Source organism: Labrus bergylta, chromosome 8, assembly GCF_963930695.1.
Source record: "Labrus bergylta chromosome 8, fLabBer1.1, whole genome shotgun sequence".
Taxonomy (NCBI): Eukaryota; Metazoa; Chordata; class Actinopteri; order Labriformes; family Labridae; genus Labrus; species Labrus bergylta.
Window position 1 is genome coordinate 30,624,675 of NC_089202.1, and position 15,000 is coordinate 30,639,674.

The 15,000-nt window shown below is 44.7% G+C and overlaps 1 protein-coding gene across 1 annotated transcript in view; it reads right to left on the reverse strand.

The window, feature by feature from the left end:
* The window catches only part of si:dkey-22o22.2 (neural-cadherin), a 188,443-nt gene that overhangs the window by 81,423 nt on the left and 92,020 nt on the right, over positions 1-15,000 (reverse strand). Inside the window, 5 exon segments of the mRNA XM_065957955.1 lie at positions 917-1,028; positions 7,598-7,802; positions 9,488-9,594; positions 9,596-9,714; positions 12,578-12,766. Of these exon segments, the coding sequence (XP_065814027.1) occupies positions 917-1,028; positions 7,598-7,802; positions 9,488-9,594; positions 9,596-9,714; positions 12,578-12,766 (732 nt within the window).

The window sequence follows — 15,000 nt, forward strand, 5'->3', positions numbered from 1 at the left end:
GGTCAAAATAAGAATACGAGGAGGGGGAGGAGGAGTAAAATGGAGAGAAAAGGCGAGAGTCGAGCAAGGAAATGTGTGGGAGGAGAAGAGAAGGAAACAAGGAGAGAGAAAAGGGGAACGTTTAAAAAGGGTGGAGGGAGAGGTGGAGAAAAAGAGAGGACGTAAAGTCAGAACAGGTGAGAGAGGGAGGAAAAGGTAAAAAGGTGATTTAGGGATTCAGAGAAGGAAGAGGAAGAAGAGGAGGGAACACAGATGAAAAGACAACAGAGAGGAAGAGGAGAGGGATTCATAAATACATTAGTGTGTGTGTGTGTGTGTGTGTGTGTGTGTGTGTGTGTGTGTGTGTGTGTGTGTGTGTGTGTGTGTGTGTGTGTGTGTGTGTATGATTGTGTGTGTGTGTGTGTGTGTGGTGTGTGTGTGCGTGTGTGTATGATTGTGTGTGTGTGTCTGTGTGTGTGTGTGTGTGTATGATTGTGTGTGTGTGTGTGTGTGTGTGTGTGTGTGTGTGTGTGTGTGTGTGTGTGTGTGTGTGTGTGCGTGCATTTCGCTGGCCGTCTGCCTAATCAGAGCAAAGCCTCGCTGAAGTCGGACTGTTTGATCTCAGCCCGTCACCAGCAGCTACGACAGATGGCTGTGACACACACACACACACACACACACACACACACACACACACACACACACACACACACACACACACACACACACACACACACACACACACACACACACACACACACACACACACACACACACACTACAATCAATATACCCACAGGTGGAATGAGCTGGTGATGTGTTCACTGACCGAAGGCCAATATTTAACCAGAACCAACTCCAGAGATCAGCCTCTCTGTGTGTGTGTGTGTGTGTGTGTGTGTGTGTGTGTGTGTGTGTGTGTGTGTGTGTGTGTTACCTTGCAGCAGGGAGGTTCCAGGTGCGATGCTCTCAGGTATGTTGTCTCTGGTGTAGATGGCGTGCAGGAACTCTGGTGTGCAGTCGTTTTCATCCGTTATAAGAACGACAACCTGCGGAGAACAAACCACTTCCTGTTAGTTTCTGGTGGTTTTAACGGTTGATAAATATGTCGGGGTGAATCCTGTGAAACTGCACCGACTCGAGCCATCAAAGAAGTGACTGAGGAAAACACATGGCAGAGGAGAAACCTGCGCACCAAGTCCACTGGGCTAAAAAGCAGCTTAAAGCCCGCAGGCTGAGATAAAAGCAAAAAGGTGAATCTAATTATTATTAAAGAGAGTATTTTTGCAACAAAGCAACACACCTAGTCAGCAAAGGGGGCGGGATGAAGGTTGATGCCCCTCCCCCTGATAGTGAAATGTAAAAAGTTTTTTGTCGAAATACTCAAACATCTCAGCGACCTGATTCAGGTGAGAAGCCATCAACAAACACTTTTCTTAAAGGGGACATATTATGAATAATCCTCTTCTACAGTCTGAACATATATATCTGGGTAACCTGAGAGTCTACTGACCCACAACATGTGAAATAAACCATCCAGTCCTTTGTTTGTGGTCTGCATAAGAATTACAACACAGACAAAAATGCTCTGTTTCAAATGTGCTCTCCTTGTGATGTCACAGTGGGATTCCCTGGTATCTCCACCCATGGACTCCACCCCCCAGCCTAGAACAAAACTTTTACGCAGGTCGGCCATTTTTATTCTCTCTACAGAGGAGTGATGTCTACGGGGAAAACTCAGGGGGGGGTCATTACATTTAAAGAGACACACACACCAAAACGGAGCGTTCTGAGAGAGCTGGTTTATACAGGGTCACAAACCTCCTCTGGTGCTTGATTCATGTTAGATTTTGACCAAAGCACAGCACAGATGTTTCATTTTAGACCACAGGGGGACTGTTTGAAAAGGTGGAGGAGGGAACTCTTTGAAAAGGTGGAGGAGGGGACTGTTTGAAAAGGTGGAGAAGGGGACTGTTTGAAAAGGTGGAGGAGGACTGTTTGAAAAGGTGGAGGAGGGGACTGTTTGAAAAGGTGGAGGAGGGGACTGTTTTGAAAAGGTGGAGGAGGACTGTTTGAAAAGGTGGAGGAGGGGACTGTTTGAAAAGGTGGAGGAGGGGACTGTTTGGAGGAGGGGACTGTTTGAAAAGGTGGAGGAGGGGACTGTTTGAAAAGGTGGAGGAGGGGACTGTTTGAAAAGGTGGAGGAGGAGGACTGTTTGAAAAGGTGGAGGAGGACTGTTTGAAAAGGTGGAGGAGGGGACTGTTTGAAAAGGTGGAGGAGGGGACTGTTTGAAAAGGTGGAGGAGGGGACTGTTTGAAAAGGTGGAGGAGGAGGACTGTTTGAAAAGGTGGAGGAGGACTGTTTGAAAAGGTGGAGGAGGGGACTGTTAGAAAAGGTGGAGGAGGGGGGAGAATATGTCCTCTTTAAAGCATGCATGATGAGATCGGTTGTTAATCCTCAAACAAGAACAAAAAAACAAACAAACAAAAGATTTCAACAGATTGAGAGATCCACAATGTGGTCGACTGTTTGTTAGTAAATCTCTGACGCTGTCCGTGGTGCTGAATCAGCAAAAGGATTTATATGACACTACAAACCCTGAAATCTCTTCATTGTTAAAATAAGTAAACAGAGCGAGAAGTAGAGATGTGTTCCTGATAAAGTACGAGAGGAAAATAAATAAATAAATCTGCCTTTATTATTTGTGCTTTTGTACGTTTAGTTGAATCTGCTAAAAATACTCGTCCAGTCCGAGCCTCATTAACAAAGTGCTTCAGAGGAAAGCTTGTTTACCCAATATCAACATTTTGTTCATTAAATAAATCCACTCACAGTGTTTGTTTGAATCCTCTGCATTAAGGCCGCTGTGTTACGTAAGGATAATTAAATAGTGCTGAACAAACGAGGCATTGGAACAAAGAGAAAGAGGGATTAATGGAGATGAAGTGTAAATAGTGAGAGGGGGTAAATTAAACTTCTGTTCATTTCTGCAGAAACATTCAAAGAGTTCTGGATTCATGGTTAGTCAGGACTTAGAAACTGAGCAGCATTCAAGCTTGAAGAGCGGGTTGAACCTCCGGATGAAACTAATTACTGGAAAAAACAAAAACATCTACCTACAGGTACAAATAAAGTCACCTGAACCTGAACTGCAGGTTAAAAAAAAAAAAAAACGGGTTACATAGTTTACATATTAAGCAATACTACAGGTCTGTTGGGCAGTGGGCCCACCACAGAATAAACCTTCATAGAGGCAAATGTTTCCACAGTTTCTTGTTGAAGAGTTGGAAATGAAAGTAAAAGCTGTGCTAACAACAAAAAGCTGCTGCGGGCGCAGTGGTTGGAGGATCCAAGCGGATGGCCCGCTTTTTAAGAAAGATGAACTCTTTTAATGTTTCTACGGAGATGATGACTCTGTTTTATAAAAGTTTTATTGAATCTGTTTTAAATGTTTGCATCGCTGCATGGTATGGAAGCCTGAACTCAAACAAGAACAGACTTGGGAGACTTGTAAAAACAAGCAGCAGAATCTCAGGGAGGTGTCAGGTATAATCAGCCGGTCCTGAGGAAAGCTAGAGCCATACATGTGATCCCAGATCACCCACTTCACAGTGAGGTTGACCTTTGACCCTCAGGTCGTCGTTTTAGAGCTCCTGTGAGGAAGACTGAAAGACTCCAGGTCTCATTTTTACCAAGTGCAATTAATATGTTAAACAACAATTAGCTACTTGTTGCTCTTTTTGCACTTGAACTGCACATTAGCACACCTCCACTTTGCTCTTTAATAACTTGAATGTTCATTCTGGTCGGGGCTCTTGACTGATTTTATTGTGCTGTTTTTATTTGGTTTTATATTTTGCTGTGTTGTCTGAGTTTTTAAATTAGTTTTGGTTTATGTTTTATGGTGATGTTGTCCTTGTGTTTCTTGTCTTCTGTGTGCTCCTGTTGCAACGCAAATTTCCCCTTGTGGGACAATAAAAAAATCTGAATCTAAATCTGAATCTGAAGGCACAAAAAGCCCCAAAAAAAACCCTTTTAAAAAAAAGGCTGCTGCTGTAGATAAACACAGCGGAGTTTAAAGTCCACAGATCTAAAGACAGGTAACTCTGATAACATGATGGAGTAATATCTTGATAAATAAATTGTGCTGGCAGGTCGAGTCAGAATCAGCATGTTTATAAGTCTAGATTGGAAAAGCTAAATGTGATGTGACGTTCCTGTTTTCCAAACTAACTCATGCAAACATGATGAAGACAAATGTCTCCTGCTGGAGGAGAGAAACCCATTTCTTTCTCTCCTTTAAATCTCCCCGCCTCCTAAATCCTGAGCTGCCACCGCCCGCTCCTGTCCAGTTCACCCAGTATCCCGAGCCACTGGAGCTTAAGCCAAAAAGCTATTTTCCATTCCCATAAAGTCTGATTTAAGTGGTGAAGCTTCTGCGCCGACCACCTGAGCACAGATTTCCTCGGCAGCCCTGAACCCTCGACACACCACCTGTTCGGTAATAAGAGCGGGGGGCAGCGGAGGGGCACGCTGAGGAGATTTAGATGCACGGCTTGCTTCTGCAAAACACCGACTGAATATTTAGAGGGCCGAGCCGAAAGAAAGGAGGAAAATGTGTTTACTGTTTTCACCCCACAACAGACAGACTGACAAATATGTTGGTACGACTCGATATTAAAGATGCATTCAAGCAAGAAAAATAAAATAAAACAAACACAAATGAATCCTCTGACTGTGACTGGAAGATATTCAGTTTTCAATCTTTGATTCCCGACCTTATCCGAGTCAGTCCATGGAAGGGGGGGCGTGTGAGGAACACCTGCAGACTCTGACAGACGGTCTCTTTGTCTAACAGGTGTAGCTGCAGATCTGTTGATCTTCCAGCACCATCAGTTTGATATCAGTTATAAAGAACAGTTATCTAGCGAGCTGCCAAACTTTGAACAACAACAAAACAGCATCGTAGATTCTGAGTTCAAATGTTAAGAGCGATGGAAACTGTCCAGACTTAAATATGACTTTGCATCAGCTGATTGAGGGGAGTTATGACCGGAGAGAAGACAACAGTCAGGTGAAGCTGAACGAGGTGTAAATAAAGAGTCTGCTGGGTGTGCAGTGAGGGGCGATGGATGTGGAGAGAGATCTGTTTCTGTTTCCTCTTCCACCTATTGTTGTAAAACGGTCGTGAAATATATTTAATTTGTGTTTGTAATTGGTTTGTGCCTCTTTGTTTACACCTCGATTGTTGTTTGTTTTGATTGTTTTAGAATCAAAAAGAAATAATTTCAGTCCAAGACAAATCTCCCTGAAGTCATCTTGTATATGATCGTCTGGTATCATCGGTATTCTATTTTATCTTATTGCATCGTCTGAAACGTATCGTAGCATATGCATTGTACGGTTTCATATTATTGGATCTAGAGAGGAGGAGAACAGCTTTATATGTAGTAGTTTATAGTATTGCATCGTATCATATCGAATCGTCTGTTTTGTATCAAATTGTCGGTATCGTAGTGTATCGTTTAGTATCAACTGCATTAAATGGATTTAGACAAGCTCAGTCGTATTTTTCTGAACCAGGAGAAATCTGTGAGAGGGCTTGGACGCTAGAACACAGTGCATTCTGGTTCCTGTAGTCACTGGGGACACACTACACAAGCAGGAGAACTCAGCTGTCTCTGCTGGTTTCACATGCAGAGAGGAATATGATGCTACATCTCTCTGCTCTGATTGGATATCCACAAAACAGCCGTGTAGATTGTGTGTATTTTGCCGCTGGAACACAAACACGAGGCTGCGGGGGAGATAGGGAAGTATAAAGCTGTAACGTGTGTGGGGGGGGGGGGGGGGGGGGGGGGGGGGTCTAGGCTCAAAATGTCTGGAAAAGCTGAAGGCAACAGAAAGTGCAGATGCTACAGTAAGATGTAACGTTAGCACTGCTGGGGAGGAAGCTCTCTGGAAACCTGGCTCACACATGTATACACAAATAAACAAACAAACACACACACACACACACACACACACACACTCACACACAAACACACACACACACACACACACGCCTTTATAGTGAATTAGCAAGCCGAGCTTATAGAGCAGCGAGGCCTTTAGGGGACGCTGGTAGTTTAGCAGCTATTCTCTGTCTGCTCCAACCATCTGGACTATAAGGGCAGGTAATAGTGGAATCCTCTGGTGTGTGTGTGTGTGTGTGTAGTGTGTGTGTGTGTGTGTGTGTGTGTGTGTGTGTGTGTGTGTGTTAATGTGAACAGATGCTACTATCTCCTGTGTGAAGTCTTACGAGCCCTCTGTGAAAACGTGAGTCGAGGTCGAGCTGCCAGATTTCTGCACTGTAGTTTGTGCTCCTTCAGTTGAAGGGAAATTTAAATGTGTTCATACTTTGGGACTCATTTGAAATATTTTGGGTTCTAAATCACTAAAAAAAAGTACAAGAAAGTTTGGAACTGCTGCAATCGATTTTAGATAAGAGCGAGGAAACAGGACGTCATGGCTGCTTTTTCTTTACAGTAAACATTTCAGTATGTTCAAAAGTTTTATGATAACTTTACCATTTCTGTTAAAGAGATACATCCATCAGTTATCTATTACCGCTTTTTCCCGTTCAGGGTCATGGGGGGGGGAGCTGTCAGGCAGAGTTACACCCTGGACTGATCACCAGCCAATTGTGGTGGAATTTTCTGTACATATGTATTTAGATTGAAATGTACAGACATGATTTTGTCTATTCACTGTTCTCTGATGTCAGTCAGACCTGATAAAATTCAGATGTGACGAGAGAAGCAAAGACAGCTTAACGTGTCAAGGGTCTTCCTCTTTATCTGATGTTTGGTAGACTTAGTGTCCTCACCATCACAGATTAGTTCAGGTCAGTATGACCCTGACATCATAATAATGTCTTATTTTAAATATTTTAAAGCATTAGGGAGAGTTTGGGAGAATTGGCATGGCAGAACACCCCAACAAACGTGTTCTGTTACAAAAAATCTTTTGTGTTTTTGATAAAATAGCAATGCTAGAATAAAATATAGACACATTTAGGAAAAGTCATGGTCCTGTAGTTACATAGGTTTTATTTTAAGTAAGTTATTACATTGCAAAATTAAAAAACTTTGGTCGTTCTAGTGTTAAAGATACATGTTTTAAAGGCGGGTATTCAAACCGTAACAACTCAAACTTCTGATCACTCCTGATTGTTTTCTTTTTTTAACGCTCAGCTTTGATGTGTTGACTTTTCATCATGAGAGCTTCACAGGACGCTGGTTGGAGACGAGGCAAACCGGGGCGCCGCGTGTTTAGTTTAGAGCATGCATAATGAACACACACACGCAGAATAAACAGTAAATGAAACAGTTGCATCACAGCGTCGGATACAGCGGCAGCACTTTCTCTCATTTTAAATTAATGAGTTTTCATCAGAGAGCGGCGTGGGGGGGGGGGAGTGGGGGGGGGGGGGGGGGGTTCCTTCAGTCCAACAGCTGTTAATGTGGATTTATTCTGTTTATCAGCAGAAGGGCAAACATTAACTTTGTTTGGACAGATAAACACACACAGATTCTAAACTCGGGCGTCGTTGGTTGATGAGTGATTGTGCGCCTACCTCTGCCACGCCGTTGAGGCCGGTGTCGGGCTCGGAGGCGCGGACCTGCAGCGTGTGGAGGTTGTGTCCGCTCTCGTAGTCGACGGTCCTGGTGAGGCTGAGCGCTCCGCTCTCCTGGTTGATGCTGAACAGATTCCCGGGGTTCACCAGCAGCATGTAGGACAGACTCTTCTTCTGGAAGGAGACGGCATAGACCTCGGCGACACTGAGACAGAGGAGAGGGGGCGGAGTTAGAGAGGAGGTACAACAGCGTTAAAGTGTTGCAGAATACACATTTATCAAATTACAGGTGTCTAAAAAGTGATGGAAAACATATCTGTCCAACCAGCCGCCAAAGCATATAATCCAAAAAAAGAGGACGGCTGGCTTGAATTGCACCCAGCCTTCTCTGTTTCAGCACCATGGACAGGGACTCATAGAGCTTTGGAGAGTTACTGATCCTCTGATAAGAAAGTTTAATGAGACCTGGATCAGAGAGTTTAGGTATAGGAGGTGTTTTTGAAGTTTTACTTTTGGGCCGTTTTGCTTTTATTGGATAAGACTGAAGAGAGACAGGAAGTGTTGGGAGGAGGCTCTGATTTAGCCTCTGTTATGGCGGAGCTTTTTGTCTCTGTCTGTTTTTGTAAGCGAGCAGCAGGAAGGTTTTAAATGTGATGGGAGCCAGTGGAGGGAGATGAACTGTGTTTATGATCTGATCTATGATGAGTCCATGAGAGGACGAGTCCAGATCAGGATTCTGATAGACCTGATCCCAGGTCAGCAGCTCCACATGTCTGACTCCACACAGAACTGAAGGAGAGCTGGTCAGCCGCCAAACGCTGCGTTCAAAGTCCTGAAGCTTCATGGTTTATTCTGTACTCACAAACCATCACAAGCTGCTAAATCAATTTGACTAAAACACACACACACACACACACACACACACACACACACACACACACACACACACACACACACACACACACACACACACACACACACACACACACACACACACACACACACACACACACACACAGGAGGTGGCATGGATACTTGGATATTAATACAATGTGCTTTACGCCAGCAGCCCGGAGCGACACACACACACACACACACACTCATACGCACTCATACGCACACACATGCACACACACACACACACACACACACACACACACACACACACACACACACACCCTTCATGTTTATCCAGTCCTCGCTTTTAATAAATATTTGAATTTGCCACACTTTCAGATTCTCACCCTCAGGCCACACTCATGCATCTGGGTCCTCTTCATCCCTCATCCTGTCCTCCTCCTCCTCCTCCTCCTCCTCCTCCTCCCCCCCCCACCCCCCTCTACCCCCCTCCCCATCTCATCCCCTCTCCATCTTTCTCCTCGTACCTCCACCTCTCCTCTCTCCCACCATCCTCCCTATTCTCCTCCCTTCTTCTTCTTCTTTTGTCTCGCTCTACAGAGCTCATCTTTTCACGCATCACATGGCATGCAAAGCCAAAGAGGTGGCTCCGGAAACACACACACACACACACACACACACACACACACACACACACACACACACACACACACACACACACACACACACACACACACACACACACACTCACACTCACACACGCTTGCGGTGCCATTTCCACACTCAGTATCCGAGGCAGCAAATGATGTTTCTGTAAATATGAAGGACACAAGGGGACACAGAGTGCAGAGAAAAATACACAAATATTTACCCTGACACATCACTAATCATTTTACTTTTTGATGATATCTTGTATTTCTCTGAGTCCTTTTTTGAGAATTTGAGGCAAATAATCTAATTTAAGTCCAAAATAAATGAAGCTCATCTAAACATCCATCCGTTCCTATCTGACAGCGTGGTGTCTGGACTCACGGTTGTCCCACAGCGGTGTTCTCCGGTACGTTCAGGGTGTAGGTGGAGTTGGTAAACTGAGGCGGACGATAACCGGCCAGGATGGAAACCGCAGCCGGCGAGCCTTTTACGACCTCGCCCGTCCACCGCCTGCACCTGCAGCAGGTACTCCTTACTGGGCGTCAGAGGTCGTCCCGTTGTCCTGATCTCACCTGAGCGGCGGTCCACCTCGAAGCACTCCTCCCCACCTGGAAGGAAACAAATCAAGAGGATCAAAAATAACACCTGTTGGTTTGACCTGATAACTGCTCTCGTATCTGGCAAACCGAGGGGCGTCCAAAACGAACCAGAATGTAAAGTTAGAAGGAGGACATACTGGCTGCTGCATTGTTGTCAGAGAAGCCAGCACTTCAACATAGCATGTTTCCTTAATGATCAGAGAGTAAGATACCTTTATCATCTCACTCTCTACACATCTCACTGATTGGACCAAACCATTCTCCAACATGTCCTGCAGGATTAATCTCAACTAAGTTTTCTATAAAAGCAAATGTTCTTTTTTCCATTTGTTTCTTTTACCGAGAAGAACAATGGTGCCTTTTTTTATTGTATTTTTTTGCATCCTTAAAACACATAAAATCACACCAAGATTGTTCAAGCAAAGCAAATATTTTGAATTTGGACTGCAGTACCAATCTTAAACACTAGGTGTCAAAGCCCAACTATCGATCATATAAAGAATGTAGCAACAGTGTGATTATTACTGAAAAAATAAAGCCACATGGTAGATCCAGTAAAAGAGTTGGAAGATAATCAAGAAAGAAGACGAGATTAAAAACAGAAAAAGATTTGGATGAAATAAAGCGAGAGAGAGAGAGAGACACGGGGGGTGTTGTGTTAGGATGGGTTGATGAGAGAAGCATGAAAAGAGAAATCAAGGAGGACTGGAATCCCCAGCTGTTGACCAGAGGGCTGAAAACCAGCAGCAGCTGCATCCAACCTGTCAATCATCTCCTCCTCCTCTGTCTGCTCTGACGACAGTCGATCTGGTTCAGAGATCTCTCAGAGGTCACTTTAACCGTCCCAGCTGCACAAACTGGAACTTTTCATTTCTAATATTTTAGACTTCAAACCGGAGCTGGAGTCAGACTTTGGGGAGTGTTTAGTTTCTTTTGTTTTCAGAACTGAAGTCGTATCTTAACTTTTCGTTTCTCTAGAAGTTACATTCAGGTTGTCACAACTGTATCATGTAAAATAATTTTTTTTTAAATAATTGTCTGCTCTGTGATTGGCTGTTGAAGAGTCCAGGCTGTAACCCCGCCTCTCGCCCAATGACAGCTGGGACGAGCTCCAGCCCTCGACTACCTCGAGTGGGAAAAGTGGTAAAAGATGATGGACGGACTATCGATATCATTTAACTTAAAGGGAGGGAGGAGAGCGAGGAATGTTTCAACTGCATTCATTTATTAAGTTGAGACAGCGTGCAGGAGTTTGCTCGCAATTTTTCGTCATTATAATAAAAAAACATTACTCAGTATTCATGCCTGGGATATATATTTGTTCTGTGGTATCGAGACAGGTATCGGTATCGTTTGGATTGCACCATCCGTCAACTCCTCAGGTGACTTCTTTAGGTCGGGAAAAATTTTCTGAGGATGCTCAAACTTTTAGAAATCTTTATTTTTGGGCTTCTTTGCCTCTCTTTGATAGGAGAGTCAGTGGACAGAGCAGGAAACTGGGATGGGGGGGGGGGGGGGGGGGGGGGGGGGGGGGGGCGCGACATGCAGGAAAGGAGCCGTCCGCCTGGAGGACATCAGCCTCCACACATGTGACCCGACCGCCGCGCCATCAAGCGCCTGAAACCTGAACAAAGACGGCCTCCTCATCCACTGTCCCCTCGCTCTGTAATGTAGGTTACTTAAAGTGAGTGAAATCACATTAATGCTTCTAATTGGCTTCACACACACTTCCTGAATAGATCTCCATATTGGCATGATATTAAAAACATTCTGAATGTAAATGATGGATTACTCTCCAGTACACATGTAGTCACAGAACAACGGGAAGCGAGGAGCTGTTAATATTAAAGCATTAGAAATTAGCTCTTAAAATATCTCTCTCCTCTTCTCCTGTAAAATAATAAAAAAAGAAACAAATCCACAGCCACCGGCGCCCATCCGCCCACCCGCCCACCCGCCGCCTCTCCAGAGACTTTCCTATTATTCCCGACTCTGGGAGCTTTTCTTCGCCCCCAGGGAGCGATTAACAGCGCGGCTCCGTTGCCGTTTATGAGCGTTTTTCTCTCCCCTCTCTCACTTGACGGTAATTGAAATTCAACAAGTCAAAATTTTTATTTATAAATCGCTCCTTTTGAACAAAAACAGGTTTGTCACAGAGCGCCTGGTGGGAGAGGCGGCGGTGGACCTGATTAGAGATGGAGGCAGGAGATGAGAGCGTGACGGTGTTTAGGAAGAAAAACGGACAGAAGAAGAAGAAGAAGAAGAAGAAGAAGAAGGAGAAGAAGGAGAAGAAGAAGAAGAAGGAGGGCGGGTCGCTGTAGGAAAAACAATTTTACATAATCTGCAAAAATCAACAGAGAGGTGAATCTGGATTTTCAAAACATCTTTAGGATACATTTTAAACTTTACTGAACGATCTTTAAAACATCACAACAGAACAGTTTCTACACCCAATTAAGACTCTATTAACATTTCCTCCAGAGTCACTTTTTCAGATTCTGGTGTAAATTGTCTTTAGGTCCTGACAGAGATTAATAACTCATGTTCTCTGAAAAAAGAACAAAGAAAATCCATCATCTGTAGCAGTTTGTAAGTCTGTAAAAACTTCAACCAATGTCTGCCACGAGTACGGTCAATCTGATGAACCAATCAGACGCCTCCCTGTCTCCCTGCTCGCTCTCTACCCCTGGCGTGCTCTAGCTCACACTCAAAGCATGAGCTGAGGTCCGCTTCTGGAGCGATGGCGCTCCTGCATGTAAGTGAGGGGGCGTGGCTTTAGAGGGAGCACAGAGGGGAGGGGCCGGGTGCAGACGGAGCACTGAGGGAAAGCTACTTTCAAAATCATGCTAGTTTTCAAAAACTACCAACTCACCGTCCAGACGGAAGTACTGGACCTGTCCCAGCGTCCCGTCTCGTTGCCGTGCCGACAGTCGGTACACTACAGACCCAGCTGAGGCGTCTGGACCCACAGCACTCAGGTAAGGGGAGGGGAACATGGCCCACTGCAGGTCGGCCTGACTGGGCATGCTCAGAGTCAGCCTGCACAGGTACCACTCTTCACCTGCAGGAGGGAGGACAAGAGGAGGAAACGTTAGGGACCGTTACAAAAAAAAGACAAAGTTAACAAAACCTTTGAGGGCAAATCTAGTCCTGAGACCAACAAGAAAGAGTTTCTAAGTGACCCTTAATTAGAAAAGGAACATGAGGAGTCTGCTGCTCACTAATTAAATCCATGGATTCATGTCTTCTACCCTTCACCCTGAACATAATAATAATAGACTTTATTTGGCATGGACATCACAGACACTTTGAACCAGATGCATTGTTTAAGTGTTTTAGCAAGCATGATGGTTCTCAACACCTGTCCACAGGAGGCTTTAGAAAGGAAAACAATTAAGTGATAAAACAGAGAAAAACAATCTGCAACATGCAGACTGTTCTTTTGCGTAATCTAGTCTAGTAAGCTAATGTCACTTTTCTAAACCGGAGCAGCTCTCAGTCCAAGGAGAGAGATCACATCTCAACACGCTCATTTCTCAATTCTACAATTCACTTCACAGACTCTTTTCTCCAAAGCGACGTACATCAGAGAGTAAGAACAACACAAGCAAGGATCTAGAAAAAAGGGAACAATGTGAGTAAGAGCAAACGATCAGCTTTGAGTCTGATTGGACACACAGGTGCTGACAGGAAGTGACCAGAGGCAAAGCACAACATTGAGGGCAGTTCTTGAGAGCTCTAATCAGTATAGAAACCATCTTATAAGTCGTCGTTATCAAACAAAAACCATCGTCATTACCATCATCATCATCAATAATATGGAGACCATCATCATTAAGTTAGTAGGTATTCATGAAAGAGCTGGGTCTTTAGCTTTTTCTTAAAGGTGCAATAAGTATCAGAACTGAAGTCGTATCTAAACTTGCAGTGCAATAAGATCAGGTTATGAAATGTAATTTTACACATCAGTGTTCTTTCAGTTGTTTTGTGTATTTTAGGTTCCGCTTCATCCGGTTACCTTGCGCAGTAACAGGTTTGCTATTGTTGTCTTGTCTGCAGCTTTGTAGTGACGCCGCTTGTTAGCTAAGCTAGCGCCGCTTGTTCAGACGGCGGCATGAAAGCGGAGTTCGCTCTCAGCCAAAGGGGGAACAGCCGACATCTTTTGCAAACACAACTCGTCGTGTTTTTTTCTCGTCTTTCATTGACGAGGAGTGAAGGAGTGACGGGCAGGAAGAGAGAGGAGAGCAAGAGGGCTCCTCCAAAATAAAACAACAAAACTTTTTTCAGAAGATCACACGCTAACATCCACACAGCGGGAACTTCCCCCATCCACTGACTCAAACACACACACACACACACACACGTTTGTCTACTTCTTTGTTTTTTCTCCTGTCGTCTGCTTCTGAGACGGGATGTGTTTGGTTTGAAGGTGCTTCGCTGTTGTTTTGGCTCTTGTGTTGTTTCACGGCAGCCGAGGAGACAACAGCCCGAACGAGAGAGGAAACTTCACTTCAGAGACATGAGAGACGAAGAGAAAGGGATGAGGAGGAGACAGAAAGGAGGGGGGGAGGAGAGGAGGTGAAAACACAACGGCGTCTGCTTAGCGTCTTTTTAGATCGTCTCTGAAGGTCTGTCAACAAACTGAGGGGCAGGAGAGAGCGAGGAAGATAAGGAGACGAGAAGGAGACACAAGAGAGGAGAGGAAAGAGAAGAAAAGGGGATGAAGGAGAGGAGGAAAGGAAGTGAGTAAAGAGGAGGAAGTGAGGGGGATGGAGTGAAGGAGGAGGACAAGGTGATGAAGGAGAAGAAAAGTCTTCCAGCTCAGCGCTCCTCTCCTCTGTCTTCTTCTGCGTCGCCGGGCTTCAGCTCATAAAATCCAGAATAATCGCGTCTATTTCCGTCTGTTGTTTTACATATTCTGCGCTGTGGGCCGCGGATGAAAGTGAAATGGAATCTGTCCCATTATCATGATAAACATCAACACGTTCAGGCAGAGCGCCGGCGGTCAGCACAACATGTCCGCCCGGCGCTCTAAAGGAGAAGAAGAAGGGGGGGGGGGGGGGATGTCCTCCAGGCTGATGAAAGGTCACTGACACCATGATAATGACATTTCATTAATTCTCTGTGAAGATGTGCTGAAGAAGAGCGGCACAAACTCGGCTTAATGAAGAGGAGGAAACACTCCAACGAGGATCCTCTAAAAAACTACAAACCACAAAACTTCCACAACTAAGATGTTCTCCCTAACATACAAATGTTCACTCGTATGCAAATATCTGTTCATGTAACTCAGCC